The 15,231-nt window shown below is 51.9% G+C and overlaps 4 protein-coding genes across 4 annotated transcripts; 1 reads left to right on the plus strand and 3 right to left on the minus strand.

The window, feature by feature from the left end:
* Window positions 1-64: 64 nt before the first annotated feature.
* CONPUDRAFT_60875 (WD40 repeat-like protein) lies at window positions 65-2,840 on the minus strand (the record flags this gene model as incomplete). Its single annotated transcript, XM_007772940.1, has 14 exons — window positions 65-329; window positions 406-485; window positions 556-681; window positions 737-932; window positions 995-1,445; window positions 1,512-1,581; window positions 1,642-1,800; window positions 1,886-1,993; window positions 2,045-2,108; window positions 2,159-2,221; window positions 2,280-2,349; window positions 2,416-2,524; window positions 2,631-2,645; window positions 2,706-2,840. 14 exons carry the CDS (start codon window positions 2,838-2,840, stop codon window positions 65-67), a joined length of 1,911 nt encoding a protein of 636 aa, XP_007771130.1.
* Window positions 2,841-3,897: 1,057 nt separating this feature from the next.
* Window positions 3,898-5,080, minus strand: CONPUDRAFT_75220 (uncharacterized protein; the record flags this gene model as incomplete). The annotated part of the gene is made up of 3 exons (XM_007772986.1): window positions 3,898-4,074; window positions 4,138-4,465; window positions 4,530-5,080. 3 exons carry the CDS (start codon window positions 5,078-5,080, stop codon window positions 3,898-3,900), a joined length of 1,056 nt encoding a protein of 351 aa, XP_007771176.1.
* Window positions 5,081-5,482: 402 nt separating this feature from the next.
* CONPUDRAFT_128258 (uncharacterized protein) lies at window positions 5,483-7,580 on the minus strand (the record flags this gene model as incomplete). The annotated part of the gene is made up of 3 exons (XM_007773403.1): window positions 5,483-5,872; window positions 5,930-6,986; window positions 7,054-7,580. 3 exons carry the CDS (start codon window positions 7,578-7,580, stop codon window positions 5,711-5,713), a joined length of 1,746 nt encoding a protein of 581 aa, XP_007771593.1. The 3' UTR covers window positions 5,483-5,710.
* Window positions 7,581-7,862: 282 nt separating this feature from the next.
* On the plus strand, window positions 7,863-14,206 carry CONPUDRAFT_91946 (P-loop containing nucleoside triphosphate hydrolase protein; the record flags this gene model as incomplete). Its single annotated transcript, XM_007773404.1, has 31 exons — window positions 7,863-7,927; window positions 7,998-8,262; window positions 8,376-8,490; window positions 8,538-8,632; window positions 8,699-8,806; window positions 8,930-9,080; window positions 9,137-9,243; window positions 9,299-9,459; window positions 9,487-9,620; window positions 9,675-9,898; window positions 9,947-9,977; window positions 10,028-10,052; window positions 10,215-10,265; window positions 10,391-10,484; window positions 10,631-10,898; window positions 10,958-11,064; window positions 11,116-11,164; window positions 11,220-11,380; window positions 11,445-11,537; window positions 11,591-11,858; window positions 11,913-12,081; window positions 12,136-12,441; window positions 12,486-12,580; window positions 12,636-12,686; window positions 12,771-12,908; window positions 12,960-13,019; window positions 13,068-13,291; window positions 13,340-13,465; window positions 13,520-13,763; window positions 13,886-13,998; window positions 14,048-14,206. The coding sequence occupies 31 exons, from the start codon at window positions 7,863-7,865 to the stop codon at window positions 14,204-14,206; spliced, it is 4,257 nt and encodes a 1,418-aa protein (XP_007771594.1).
* Between the last annotated feature and the right edge of the window lie 1,025 nt (window positions 14,207-15,231).

Genomic DNA, 15,231 nt, shown 5'->3' on the forward strand with positions numbered 1-15,231 from the left:
GAATGACGTCAATCAAAGACTATTCATACCTCATGATCGTATCCTCATCTCCATCCAACGCCATCTAGGCCAACGTGACCTCCCAAACCCTCACACACCCGTCATCACCACCTGCCGCAAGCTTAGCCTTGCCACCCTCCGCATGCCCGAGCCACCACACCGCGCCAGCGCTGGTCGGGACCGCGTTCACAATGTCGACGGCGAGAGAAACGGATTGTGCATCCGCGATCTTCCACACGCGCACGTTCGTGTCGTTCCCACCGGCAGCGATGTACACGGGGAACTCGCCCTTGCCGCTGGAAAGGAATGCGAGGGATTGGACGCGTCGGCTTATGCTTGAGCGGCTCTTGGATATAAGCTAGGTGTAGGGTATCAGTGTCAGATTGAGAAGGGGGGTAAGACGACCAAGTATGAAAAGGGCGTTTTGCACGTACCTCAGGGGAATCGGGCTTCGTAAGGTCAACAAGCACGATCTTCCCTTCTGACTGTAAGATAAAAAAGGCATGATCAGGGTTGAAGATATAAAACAACGAGGAGCGTCTTCATGTGACTCACGTCTCCCCAGGCCAGCAGCGATCCATCGGACGACAATGCAATAGAAGTGATAGGGTTGGCGTGACCTTTCTGCTCCGCGATCTTGTTCAGCTTGTCAGTCCACTTGTAGATGTACACGGTCCCGTTCTGCAATCGCCTCGGTTGAGAAACAAATCGCGACACTAAAGAACTGGAAAATTACCTCTTTAGCGGAGGCGACCGCAACAACATCACCTTCAGAAGCAGCAGCGATGGCGCTGGGTTGTATCTTTTCTTCCCAACTAAGGATCTGGTTGTCCCTGATTGCGCGGACTGATTGAGCGTCGGCGAAGAACACGGTGCGGTCCTTGGTTACGGCCACAGATATAGGTTGACCATTTGTCCCACATGATGCAGGTCTGAGCAAGTATGGTTAACGGAAAATCAAGGTGACGAGGGAAAACAAAGTACGCACGTGAACTTCGCCTCCTTGCCCTCATACTCAATCTCCCTCAGCGTACTATCATTCCCGACCGAGAACACCTTTGCGCTCCCTCCACTACCAGTGGAACCAGGCGCCAATGTCATCCCGCCCACAACTCCCGTGTGCCCCTGTCCGCCGATGAGACCGCTATCCCCACTCGAGACATCGTAGCTGAACACCCGTCCATCGGCGTCTCCAGCCAAAAACGTGCTCCCGTCCTCCGCGAACGGGCTCGCGACCTTGATTGCCTTCTGCGGCGCGCGGAGGATCCGTGCGGGTGCGTCGCCCACGCGGGGGTCGAACACGTTAAGGTCGCCTGACTTGGAGATGGAGATCAGCGACGTGGAAGATGTGCCAGCAAAGACGGCGCCGAGCTGCTGGTTGGCGTGGTCTGCAGGGCCGCTGCCGAGCGTCCATGTGGAGAGGGGTTTGTGTGATTCAATGTCCCCTGGTGTTCAGCAGAGGCGAGAAGGGATGAGCGCTAATCGAAGTAAAGATATCGTGGTGGACTTACAGAGCTTAACCGTGGTATCCAGTGAGGCAGTCATGAACGACTTGCTGTCTGGGCTCCAAGCGCACGCCATCTACGCATATACCGGTATATGATTTACTGGGTCGCCAACGAGATATGACAGAGCACGCACAATGCTACCATTATGTCCTCCCTCCGTGAACTCCGCGATCGTATCAGCCGTCTTGCCGTCGTACAGGAAGATCTTCCTGTCCGAACCGACGCTCGCGAAGTAGTCTCCAGATGGTGCGTACTGCACATCTTGCACAAACTTGGTGTGAGTCTTGATCACCTACAGCGTCAAAAAGGAGACAAGAACGGTTAACATGAGCTCTAACTATAATGGTAAAGGAAGGGTAGGTGTGGAGTATACATACCTTCTCGAATTTGAAAGGCGGACCTGCATGGAAGACGAGTTGGCCGTCGTCCGAGGCTGTCACTGCTCGGTAAGGTCGGGTGTTTCGGATGGCGACCGCATTGATGGCCTATGTCTCGTCAGCATCGAGAGTATAGAGCAAGTAACGTCGTATACATACCTTGGAATGTCCACCGATCTCCCCCGAAGTGTTGCCAGTGTCGGAAGTGAACGCATGTGCGAATCTGTATTCCTATCAGATCCAAATACAGAGGAAGAGAGCGGAAACACGCACTTGCCCCTCCCGTCTCCAACGGCGATGAGGCGCTTGCTTTCGCCATCCCAAGCGAGATCTTTACTACATCGCACCCAGTCATAGTCAGTCTTCGCAGTCGAATAATGTATGAAGTACGAACATCGGCCCACCGAGAACTTTGAAGTCCCCCTTGACACTCTGATCCTCACCGACGGTGTCCCATACTTTGACTGAACGGAGGTAGTGGAGTTGTTATAGTCAGAACGTGGCCAGTTACCAACAGAAATCAAACGCACCAGTGCCGGTCTCGTCCGCAGACGCACAGTAGTACCCTGATGGCGAGAAACGCGCAACGGTCGTGTTCTTGGTGCCATGTCCCGCGAAGGTCTTCGATGAAGCTGGGTTCTGTCAGAGCAGATGGGATATAGGTGAGACTTTGCGTCATCTAGCCACGATGCTGAAACCATAGGGCGCGCGGGGACACGAGGCAACAGATAGAGAAGAGACATACCACAAGATCGCGGATCTAAGGAAGCGCATGTCTTCGTTAGCCATCGTGTATGCTGTAAAGAGAGGGGAAACATACGATGATATAGCTCTTACTCGCGTAGATAACCTGATCCTTGTGAGCGCTCAGCTTCGTGGACACGGCCTGCGTGGTCGAAGGGTTCGCAGGGAACAGCGCGACGTTCCTGTACTTCGGTGGTCCTCTGTTTGCCATCGCGGACTGATCCTCGCGTTACGAGTGCAGCGAAAACAGAGTGAGTGTGTGATATGGGCAGAGGTGAGGAGGGGAGTATCTCGATCTGTGGGAGCGCGGTTGAACGCAGCAGTTGGGGAGCTAGTTGGGGGCGCAGCGGCGCAGTCTTGGCGTCGTCAGGGGCATCTTCCAAAGAAGGCAATTAGGCGCCCTGGAATTTCGGGCGCTAACTTCAACTTGAAGGACATCAGCCTGAAAAACTCTTGAACGAACTAGCTGAGTCACGGAGGTACGAGCAGAGCAACACGCGCGGTATCTAGACATGGAAAGACAGACTCAGTCGTCGCGCGGGGAATGCGAACCCTGTTTGTATTCACCTAGACACGGAAAGACAGACTACAAAGGAATGTGAGTACGGTGTCTAGATCGATAAATAAATAACGGTCTCACCTCAGTCGTCACGCGGGGAATGAGAACGCTGAGGTGAATCTATCGAGACGTCTGGTATAAGTGTAAACTCGAGAGAGCTCCGGTATCGTAACGCCAAGATACTGACACGTCGAAGATAAGTAGAAAAACACATGAGATCACAGAAAAGAACGTCGCCGAAGCGAATGGAACTCGAGATAAACGAATGTGCGCCTGAATAACAAATATATGTCAGGAAACCGACCAGAATAAGGGTATATGCATCATCCCGACGTCGGACTGCACTCCGCTACGTCGTAACCATCACGATCGCCGCATCGCTGCATCGTCGGCGATGCTCACTTCGTACCTAGCTCGGCGCTACTCGCCCGAGCACTAGTCGGCCGGCGCCTGCGTGCGCCTTGCCTAATCCAACACTGAGATCTAGGAAAGATGATATGCGACAACAATTTAACTCTCTATAAATGGGGTAATACAACATAATATCTTTCAACTAATCAAGAAAACACTAGGCTCCAAAGACACAGGATGTACATCAACTAACGCTGGTGGCTGTCGGCGGAAGGGCATCAGGAAACAACGAACACTAAAAAGGGCGCAAAAATATGCCTCCTGTGTTATATAAACAATACCAAAAAGCTGTCAACTGTCACTCAACGTGCTCAACGCCAGGCTCAGTGCTCGAATAATTCTTCAGCGGGTTCTTCCTCAGAGCCTCTATGTAAATATCCGCAACGTTAATCACAGCCGGTCCTAAACCCTTGGACCCCGAGCCTATGATCGTGCCATGGACATTTCCAGTCGTACTCACACGAGCCGCGGTGGTCTGGAGCAGGGTCTCAATTAGCCATCTCTGCTCAGCACGAAATGCGCAATATCTTTCGCTCACCTCATCTATGGCTGGTGTAATCGTAGGCGCCACAGTCGACGGCGCCGTGACATCCTCTGTAGTGTCCGGAGCCCTTAGCAGCACCATACCGGGAATAACAGGCGCCGCAGATAGGGAGGAAGCCGTTGATGTCGACGGCTCATGATTGGCAAATCGTGTGAATGATGGTTGTTGTTGGGCACTATAGACGTCGGTGGACTCGGAAGGGGGCGGTGATCCAGAGGATAACATGCGCTTCTGTAACTCGCGATGCTTGCTCTGAAGGTGTTCGAGAGGAGAGGCTTGCCGGGTGATGCCCAGGAGGTACGCATCGTCAGCATCGGCGTGCCTGGAGATATAGCGAAAGGGAGATGAGATACTCGGCACAAGACATATGATATAAGTGTGCTCACCTCCCCGCCTTTTCCAATGCATTCGCATGCTCTTCGTAAAGCAGTGCGTGAGTGGTGCCGATGTCATTTGCGAGAAGGAACTTGAAGATTATGGCGGGCTTCTCCACGTAGCTGGCATACAACGTCCACAGCTTGAGATATTCGATCTTGCCTTTCCACTTCCCCCCTCTATTCTCCTTCAAAACTCGCGTAGCTTCCTCCAGCAGCTCAATCAGACCTGACTCCGCGCTCTGACCGTCAGGATAATTCTCTAGTGTCCAATCCACGAATCGGCAGTACGCCTCGAGCAGATCACCGTCCTCGTTTTTGAGAGCATCGGCGACACTGGCCTGGTGTTTATGCTTTGCTACAAGAAGATTAATGTCTCTCTGAGCAAGCGGGGTGGATAAGAGGGTTGAGAACGGGATTGTTTTGAGAGGACCTTTGGGTCGAGACTCGGACTGGATGTTCTCCTTCGAGGTCACTTTGCCGCTGTTGCCGTCAGCAACGTCGGCTGACTCTTCTGAAGAAGATGAAAGGGCGTGGTCGTTGGTATCCTCCATGCTGGGCATGTCGCAGAGGCCCTGAGGGGATATGATGGGCTGAGGGCTGAGTTCGGGCGCTACATAGTCGAGTTGGGTTAGCCATGTGCACAAGCAAGTACGTGCAAACAACGCCCTTCGCCGTGGCGTCACCGTGAAAAAGTAGCGTTAGCAGCAATGTCTTTCAGTTAAGGTACTTATCCTCGGTCTCTTGCTTCTTGTTGTTGCAAGCCTAGATGCGAATGGCTGCTAAGAGAAGGCTTGTGCCACTGAATGCTACGCTGTCGACCACATCATGATGTGTCAAGTCAAGGTTGCCTCAGACTCTTGGCTCAGGGGCAGCGGCCAAGAAAGGCAATTAAGCGCTCTGGGGTCTTAGGCGCTCAATGAGCTCAACAGCGCTCACTGGGATCCAGTAATGGTTAGATGAGTGAATTAGCAACATGTATTTTCAACATACGAGTCAAACGTGGGAATATCACAATACAGCGGTGTTTAAGCAGACACCAAATTACCAGGCTCAAAAGGCGCAAACATATACTGTAAGTAGACTTAACGGTCGACCAAAAAGGGCCGACAAGAATACTAAAGAACCAAACGAAAAGCAAACGCAACGAAAACATATCTACCTCAAAAGAATTTAGCAGCATTCAGGCACGTTCAACCATCGTGCTCAACGCCGGGCTCCGCACTCGAATAATTTTTCAGCGGGTCCTTCCTCAGAGCCTCCGCCTCCGTAGTGATAACAGCGCCCTTCGAGCCTTTGATCTTCATGATCGTATCAGGGGCGCTGCCAGTGGCACTCATCGGAGACACGACAGACTACAACGACAGTCAACCCCTTGCTCCTATAAAACACTGGCAAGAGCGTTCACTCACGTCATCTCTAAACGGCGTAAACTTGGGTGTGGAGGGCGCCGTGCGCGTCTCCGCGGGCTCTGGGTCCCTGAACGGCACAATAGTCGGCCGCGCAGGAGTCTTAGGTAGTACCGAGGCCTTGAGGGCAGGCGGCGGGAGCATGCTTCCCCCTTCCGAGGATCCACCAGGCGCTGGGTCGCGGAACGGCACCATCTTTGATCCGGAAGTCTTTGACGTGTTTGACGTCGAAGGCCCGCTCGCTGGTGCTGCAGAGTCGCGGAACGGCACCATCTTCGAGCCGGATGACTTCGACGCCGAAGGCACAGTAGCCGGTTGTTCTGGGTCGCGGAAGGGTGCAATCTTCGAGCCGGAGACGGAAGACTTCAACGAAGAGCCACTCGCTGGTGGCTCTGGGTCACGGAAAGGCACGAGTTTAGTGGCAGAAGTCGAAGACTTCGCTTTCGATGGTCTGTCCGTCGAAGGCTCGGCATCGCGGAACGGTACGATCTTCGAACCCGAGTTTGAAGACCGCGAGGCGCCGCTCGCTGGCGGTTCCGGATCGCGGAACGGCACAATCTTGGATGTCGACGAGGCCCGCGAGTCCGACGCGATACGCTTCGACCGGCCGGGCTGCTTGATCGTCGTCCCGCTCGCCTTGCGTGACTCGGGCACGTTCTCCTTGACGCGCGTCTTGCGCGTCCCGAGCTCAGGGTAGGCGTTCGTCGCCCCGAGCTCGTCGCCCGCTTCGGCGCCTGTGGGGTCGACAAAGACTTGTAGGCGTCCGTTCGTGGGTCGCGTGGCTGGTTGTTGATGCTGGGCGCCGAAGACGTCGCCTTGGGAGGAGGATGCGCCAAGGGGGCGTGCGGTAGATGAAGGGATGCGAGATGAGGATGCAGACGCCGAGCGGAGGGCCCGTCGTGCGGGAGCAGGAGGAACGGCGTCGGCGGATTCAGGAGGAGGGGCTGTTCTAGAAGATAGCATGCGTTTCTGGAATTCGCGATGCTTGCTCTGGAGGTGGTCGAGAGGAGAGGCTTGCCGGGCGATACCCAGGAGGTATGCGTTGTCAGCGTCAGTTCGCCTGGCGAAAGGGAAGGAGAGAAGAGACATTTGGCACAAGACGCGTCATAAAGTAAAGTAGTGCATACCTTCCAGCCTTCTCTAACGCGTTCGCGTGCTCTTCGTATAGCAGTGCGTGAGTGGTGCCGATGTCGTTTGCGAGAAGGAAATTGAAGATTATGACGGGCTTCTCCACGTAGCTGGCATACAATGTCCACAGCTTGAGGTACTTCATCTCGCTTTTCCACTTCCCAGCCCTGTCATCCTTTAGGATCCGCGTCGCCTCTTCCAGCAGCTCGAGCAGTCCTGATTCCGCACTCTGACCTTGAGGGTAGTTCTCCAGAGTCCAGTCCACGAATCGGCAGTAAGCCTCGAGTGGGTCATCGTCTTCGTCTTCAAGGGCAATGGTGACATTGATGCGGTGTCTTCGCTTCGCCGCGAGAAGATGGGCGTCTCTTTGGGCATGTGGTGTGGACAAGATGGCCGAGAGCGTAGTGACGCGACGACCTTTGGCTAGAGGCTGGATGTTCTCCTTGGCCGCTTCAAGGAGATCGCCATCAACGACATCGACTGCCTGTTCTGAAGAAGATGAAAAGACGTCGTCGGCTGACTCCATGCTGAGTACAGTGCAGAGGTTTAGGAAGAATATTGGGTTGAACGTTGAACTTGAGTGACCAGTTGGTCATGAGGTCGCGTTCGCCATGTCGCGTGCGAAAACAAACACACACAAATAACGCGCTCTTGGCGCTCTCCGGAACATCGGTGCCTTACCACCAAGTTGGACGTGACATGGCCAAGCACATGGACGTCGTGATGGGTCCGCCCTCGCCGGGGATGCAGTGTAAATCTCGTCACTCTCAGCTACTTCCCGCTTACACAGCACGTACGTGGTTTGACCATGGACAACTCGCCGCAAGCCGTCCTCAGCGCATACAGTCCGAGTCGGTACTCGCATCAAGACAGGTACGCCCAACTCTTCAGGCTATTACTTTACGCCATCAAGCTGGTCTTCATTGCGCGCTTCATTACACAGCATTTGGCAAGACTCCCTATTCATCCCTGCCTATGCAGCTGTTCTTTCGACTGTAACCTTTATCATTTCCATGTTAGCCAGTTCGAGGTCTGCACGAACGCTACGAACTCGGGTTTCGCACAACGGAGAGGCTTCCCATAACGACCCTCTTCCTCAGGACCAGGAGTGTGCACCTTATACACAATCCAAGGTCGCTCGTGAGACAAACTCGTTCAAGCTACTCATGCTATTGGGATATCTCTCTTTTCTTGGGGTAAATGCAGCTGTAATCGCCAGTGCACAGGAGTACGAGGGCCTGACCCGACTATCCCTTTGCTTTGTATCTGTGTGTCCAGTCGTCGACGTGCGCTGTGCCGGTTTTACTCACTTCGGTTTTAGGTCAACGTCTCGCTTTTGAGTCTCTATACCCTCGTCAAACGGCCTTCGCAGAGTAGACTCGCATCTAGACATCTCTCTGCGGTCCTACTGATTACCTTTGCTGTCTATGCGTACCGTGACATCTACTAACATTCACCGGGCAACCTCGGGACATCCGCGAAGGGTGGCTCTTATGGGCCAAACTGATTAACATTGCCCTTGTCGCTATTGTTTTTCCTCTGATCTTTCCTCGCGATTATGACCCCATTGACCCCTCCGTAAGCGTCCTATCTCAGCGCCTACCTCATCGTTGTATGTTCCGTCACTCACGGGAACCGCTCCAGGATTCGAGGAATTCCCGTCCCGAACAGACGGCGTCGTGGCTATCAACGTTCCTGTCCCTGTGGCTCGACCCGATCATTCTGTTAGCTCACAGAATCGGCCACTTACCAGTTAACCACCTGCCTCCCTGAGCCGATTACGACCGCTGTGCTTACTTGATGAAACGATCGTTGCCGGTATGTGCTTCTTGTCCCATGTGTTCTCGGTTCACTCATGTTCTTGTTCCACATCAGCATCTATACCGTTCCTCCGGAGACACGCGTAGACATATTTTCTTTGGACTCATGAGAATATTTATAGTGGGCTATGTAGTCCTCGCTGCGATGGTATCACTTCAGGCTGTTTTCTCACTAGCTGCCCGCTTGCCATCAACAACCTACTCCAGTAAAATCAGCTCAACTTGCTCGCGACCAAATACTTACTCTGCCAAAGATATCTAGAGGCTGGCGGCGCCGATGCCATATATCGCCCATGGGTGTGGATTCTGCTATTGTTTATGGGGCCCGTGGTGTCATCGCTCGCTTTGCAGTGGTACACCTTTATAGCGGTGAGGAAACCTGTTGTTCATATGTTCCAGTGCCTTGATTTCTATTTAACGCTAGACGCGCGTCCTAGTCCGAACCGAAGCTATCATCACTCAACTCGTGTTTCGGCATGCTCTTCGGGCTCGAACGACGGCTGAGCTACCGGAGCAAGAGCAACCCACGCTAACTGGTATAGAGCCGGACGCAGAAAGCAGTGCCTCCTCAAGTAACAAGGGGAAGTAGAGATCTGAGACCGCCTCTTCAAGTTCAACGTCAGCATCATCAAGTATGCCGAACCGGGTGCCAACCCTCAACTCCGGAAATTTTGTCGGCAAGATCAACAACCTCGTCAGTACCGACCTTGGCAATATCACTGACGGACGCGATTTTCTCTTGTGTCGTGAGCACATTTCTGCCTTTCTATGTCTTTATATGTTTACCCTACATAATAGAGTGCTCTACGTACCGCTTCAAGTTGGCTTAGGCATGGTGTTCCTATACGATATTCTTGGCTGGAGGTTAGTAATCCAGATCCCTCGTCAGCATCACTGCGTATACTTGCTAAATGTTGGGCCAAAAGGTGCTCTAGTTGGGTTGGTGTTACTCGTAGTGTCATTGTTTCTCCCAGGCTCCGTCGCCCGATTGATGCAACAGACCCAACGAGAGAAGATGAAGCGGGTACGTAACTATTGGATCAGAGCAAATAGCCGCTTAGAGTCGTTTCAGACTGATGCTCGCGTGCAAACTGTCACCGAAAGTGAGTGTTTATGGAGTACCACACATAAAGCAGCACTTACCGGTCATAAGCCATGAACGTCCTGCGCATGGTGAAGTTATTTGGCTGGGAGCGCAAGATGGAAGAAAGGATCTCCAAGAAGCGGGAGGAATAGCTAATCTTTACCTGGCGTATGCGGCTTCTCGGGTTACTCAACGACAACGTAGAGTACGTATCAGCTCGTTTATAGTAGAGCTGGGCGTTAACCATGGCTTTCAGCTTCATCCTCCCACTTCTGGTCATGTTGGCCACTTATGCTACATATGTAGGGTCACCAGCAATGGAACTTTAGCATGTGGAACCTGACCGTTCCTTTCTTCGCAGGCGCTGGGGATGAGGAAGGAGTTGACTGGTAACGTTTCTTGTGTTAGTGGTTTCATGTCAATCTAATCCAGAGAAGCCGGCAATGTCTTTTCTTCGATGGCAGTTTTTGACCTCATGGGAAATCAGCTTCGCGCGATGCTGAACTTGACTCCGAAGTTAATCAAGGTACGCTCGCTTCTCCGTCGTGGACTGGATAGTTATGAATCTGCATTCTACTTTCAGCTACAGTATCTCTCGATCGAGTTGATGATTTCCTGAACAACGTAAGTCGAATTGCCAAGGGACTTCGCCCACGCACTAAGCCATTCCAGACCGAGTTGCTTGATAGATACACGAATGACGAAGGGGCTCTTTCTGTTGATGTCACCGACCAGGATCAATCTGATCCCGAGGAGATTGGCTTCCGTCATGCCCTGTTTGCCTGGTCGAACGAGGGCGACGATGAGGCCACTCTGAATTCGCCTCAGCGCAGGTTCAGTCTTTCGATTGAAAATGAGCTACTTTTTGAGCGTGGGCACATCAACCTGATTGTCGGCCCCACAGGCTCGGGGAAAACCTCCATGTTGATGGCTTTATTGGGTATACCTCCTACTAGCTCTCTCGCGAATCCGGATTTGATGGTTTCTTTCACGTCACAGGCGAGATGCATTTCATTAATACTCCGCTTTCTTGGTTCAACCTTTCACGCAAAGGTGGTGTGGCTTATGCTGCGCAAGAACCATGGAAACAGAATGCAACGATTAAGGCACGTTCGCATCCAGACGCGGCTTTTAAGCCATCTTAACCAGGTGTACAGGATAATATCTTGCTCGGAGCGCCTTACAATGAAACTCGGTACCACAAAGGTTTGCGATTCTTCTTCGTCTCCTTTCATCTTTTGTCTTAAGCGAGGTACTGCAGTCCTGTTTCAGTGCGCTCTTGTGCGTGACCTCGCTTTGTTTGATGCTGGAGATCAGACCGAGGTTGGAGAGAGGGGCCTCACCCTAAGCGGCGGTCAGAAAGCTCGCGTCAGCTTGGCTCGCGCGGTATACTCTTCCGCAGAAATTATTCTTTTGGACGATGTGAGTAATCTCTCGCATTTCTCGTCATCCTTTCATAGAAAGAGATCGCTGACTTGAGCACCAGGTCCTCGCTGCATTGGATACCCACACTGCGAAGTGGGTTGTGAACGAGTGCTTGGGTGGAGATCTCGTAAACGGCCGAACTGTTATCCTTGTGGTATGCGTTATGAACTTTTCCTCTTTTCCCGTGATGATGACAAGCGTTTGAAGACCCATAACATTGCGTTGGCGGGAATGATCGCTCACTTTGTAGTTTCTTTGGGTCCCGATGGGCGTATCGTCAGTCGGGGGACCATGGATGATGCTATCGCTGTTAACGACGCCGTCGCTGATGACATGACCAAAGGGGTCGAGAGGATAGCGAATGAGGATGAAGTGGTCGACGACAGAGCTGAAGAAGTCACGATCGGAAACAAGGCCGATGGGAAGTTGATTGTGGCCGAAGAAATCGTCAAGGGTCATATGAGCTGGGCTGCTTGTGAGTGTGCGCGTTGTGGCAGTTAAGACTCCCCCTAATCAGTCCGTTATTTAGTCAAGCTGTTCCTAACTAGCCTAGGTGGCCAGTATCCGTTTCTCTTCTGGACCCTTTTTATCACTTTCATGGGTGCGACGGAAGCGTGCAACGCTGCTCAACCATGGTTCTTGGGCAAGTGGACTGCGCAGTACCAGCTTCACCCACCATCAGAAGTCAACGTTGGCTTGTGCGTGAGATTGTTAAAAGGAATCTGGCAGATACTAAAATACTGCCCCTTCAGCTATCTGACTGGCTACACTCTGGTTTTGCTGGGCTCCACCATTTTCTTTACAGTTTCATGGGCCTTTTACTGGAATGGAAGTATGAAGGCGTGTAGGACGGTTCACCAAAGGCTGGTTTCCGCTGTGCTTGGAACGACGTTCCGGTGGCTCGACACGACACCCATATCTCGCGTTATCACGTGCTGCACGCAAGACATCCGAGCCTCTGACGGTCCATTTGCTGAAGGCATAGGATGGCTGACGAATGTCACAATGACGATTCTTGTGCGATTGGGTGCGGTAGTGGTTCTTTCGCCTATTTTCTTGTTCCTGGCGCTATTATCGGTATCTTGGGAGGTTGGATTGGGAGGATGTACATGCTGGCCCAGGTTTCGGTGAAGCGAGAGATGAGCAATGCCAAAGCCCCGGTGATGGGGCAGTTTGACGCTGCTATCGCTGGTCTTGGTCAGTTCAAAAATCAAATTCTATGGACATTCCTGTTAACAGAAGCATCGTATAGCTTCTGTTCGCGCTTATGGGGTTGAGGAAGCATTCGAAAATAAAAACCTTCGTGCTCATTGATCATTATACGGCTGTGGCGAGGACATTTTACAATTTAAACAGGTATGCTCCCTTTTGTGGAGATATGATTTAGCTTTATCATGTTCTAGATGGGTCTGCGTTCGTGTAAACATCCTCGGAGCACTTTTCTCCTCTGCTTTGGCTGCTTACCTTGTTTACGGACGTCAAGACATGCAGGCTTCGGACATTGGGTTTTCTTTGAATATGGCAGGTTCGTGCCATGTTGACAATACAGGAGCGAGGTTGTTTACCATAAGATCAGTCGGTTTCAGCTCACTAATACTTGCGTGGGTACGTATCATGAATGGGGCGGAAGTCAGTGGTAAGTAACTTCCGAAAGATGCTAATCAGGTCTGAAATTGTGCATAAGGTATCAGCCTCGAGCGCATAGAGGGGTATCTCCGCATCGAACAAGAGCCAAAACCAACAGATTCCGGCAAGCCTCCTGCATACTGGCCTTCGAGTGGAGACCTTCATGTCGAAGGTCTATCTGCTAGCTACTCTGCCAATGGTCCTCAAGCTCTGAAGAATGTCAACTTCCATATCAAGTCTGGAGAACGTATTGAAGTAGTTGGAAGGACCGGAAGTGGCAAGGTAATAAATCTATGATACCTGAACGACACCATCTCAACTATGCTATAGACCACCCTCACGCTGTCAATCCTGCGCTGCATATTCACGGAGGGACAAGTTTGTTTCGACAATATCCCTACGAACAGTGTCAACCTAGACGCCCTTCGATCCAATATCACAATTATACCCCAAGCTGTGCGTATGCTCTTCACCCATCTAATCGACCCGTATTTGACTTGTGTTGCCCAGCCCGAGCTGCTGAGCGGTACCCTTCGTCAAGACCTTGATCCTTTCGATGAGCACGACGATGCCACACTCAACGATGCTCTACGCTCTTCTGGCCTTTACGCTAATCATGACCAATCTGAATGCGAGCTCTCACTTGACAAATTGATTGCAAGCGGCGGTAGAAACTTATCTGTTGGACAGCGACAAAGTATTGCCTTAGCGAGGGCCGCTATCCGCAGCAGCAAGCTACTAATATTTGATGAAGGTAGACCCTGAAGCTTAATTGAAATGTCTCAAATGCACTAACGCCTTACTAAAGCAACGTCAGCCATTGGTTATTCTTCTTTACGCACCTCTCCTCGGTCCATGATGCTAATGTTGCATCAGATTACAAGACCGAGTCTGTGATTCAGACGTCTCTCAGGAAGAAAGCCCTGAGAGGAGTCACTCAGATCATCATAGCCCATCGCATGATGTCTATGATTGATGCAGATAAGATTGTACATCTCTTTCACGTTCCTTCAGACTGAAACTGACGAATCTGGACAGATGGTTTTGGATGCTGGCTACCTTGTCGAATTCGGTAGTCCGTGGGAGCTTCTACAGAGTGAACAGGGTACATTTCGCGCCCGCGTGGACGAGAGTAAGGACAAGGTTCCCCTTTACGATGCTGCCAGAGAAGCCAGCAAAGGCGCATGGTCTTCATAGACATTCCCATCTGTGCCATAGCTGCTTACTTAGGAGACGTAAATACATCTAACTATCACAGGGACGTTGTGACTGTCTGAGGTGATACCACTCCCGTGTCTGCACTTGCTCTGCATCTCACACTCTCAGAGTTTCGAGCAGCCATTACCTGGCCGAAGCCGCTTCGATATTCTCTTGACCGCCGTTGACTGCCTTCTTGCTACGAAGATATGCGAGCGATCGTTCCGCGAAGGTTTATGCACTCACGCTGCACCGGGTTGTTTCCGGGAATATCCCAAGGCCTCAATGACCTCAGGGAAGCGCAGTCGACTCGGAGCCGGGAGCCTCGAGATGAGAACGAACTGTCCTTTATTGAGAGTGACATATAGCATTCATTCTCCCCTCTCACACTAGGCATCTACCAGATTTGGCCCTTGTGACTCCGCCCGGTCGTGATTCTTGTGCCCAGCGGCCCTCCGCGATCATGAATCTTCCGAGCATTTGCCCTTCGATTAGCCACGCGATGCGGGGGGCGCGTATAAAAACATCTCAGCATCCAATTGGAGCTCCACAGACATGGTCGGCCATTCGGCACCGCTTGCCTTTCTCCCTGCTCAAGGATCATGCTGGCTGGTGTGAGCCACACGAACGAATCCGCACTGTCATGGTGGATGTGGAAACTCTAGATACGACAGTGATGCACAGGAGCATAAAACTTTAAGTGATGCAAGAACACCCACGCGGAGATCGGCGATACCCAGACTGCTCGATATTCGCTGACGGCGAAATCTTGCACTGCAAATAGCTCGTAGGGGGGCTTGGCATTCTCATCTACATGGTTCGCAAGTTAGCGAAGAGATATGCGAGCACGTCAAAGATACTGTAATAAACGTCAACGACTCCAAGATGGTTCGCCGTCTAACACATTTAATTATGCAATAAGTGTGTCAAATTGGTGTCAAAACAACTTGAAAGAGGTAGGCATGCAAGTTGACGCTCGAAATGCATCTGCCAAAGCTGACTGGTGATGCCGGAGAGAGATGCGC

The sequence above is a fragment of the Coniophora puteana genome, assembly GCF_000271625.1.
Source record: "Coniophora puteana RWD-64-598 SS2 unplaced genomic scaffold CONPUscaffold_10, whole genome shotgun sequence".
NCBI classification, from domain to species: domain Eukaryota; kingdom Fungi; phylum Basidiomycota; class Agaricomycetes; order Boletales; family Coniophoraceae; genus Coniophora; species Coniophora puteana.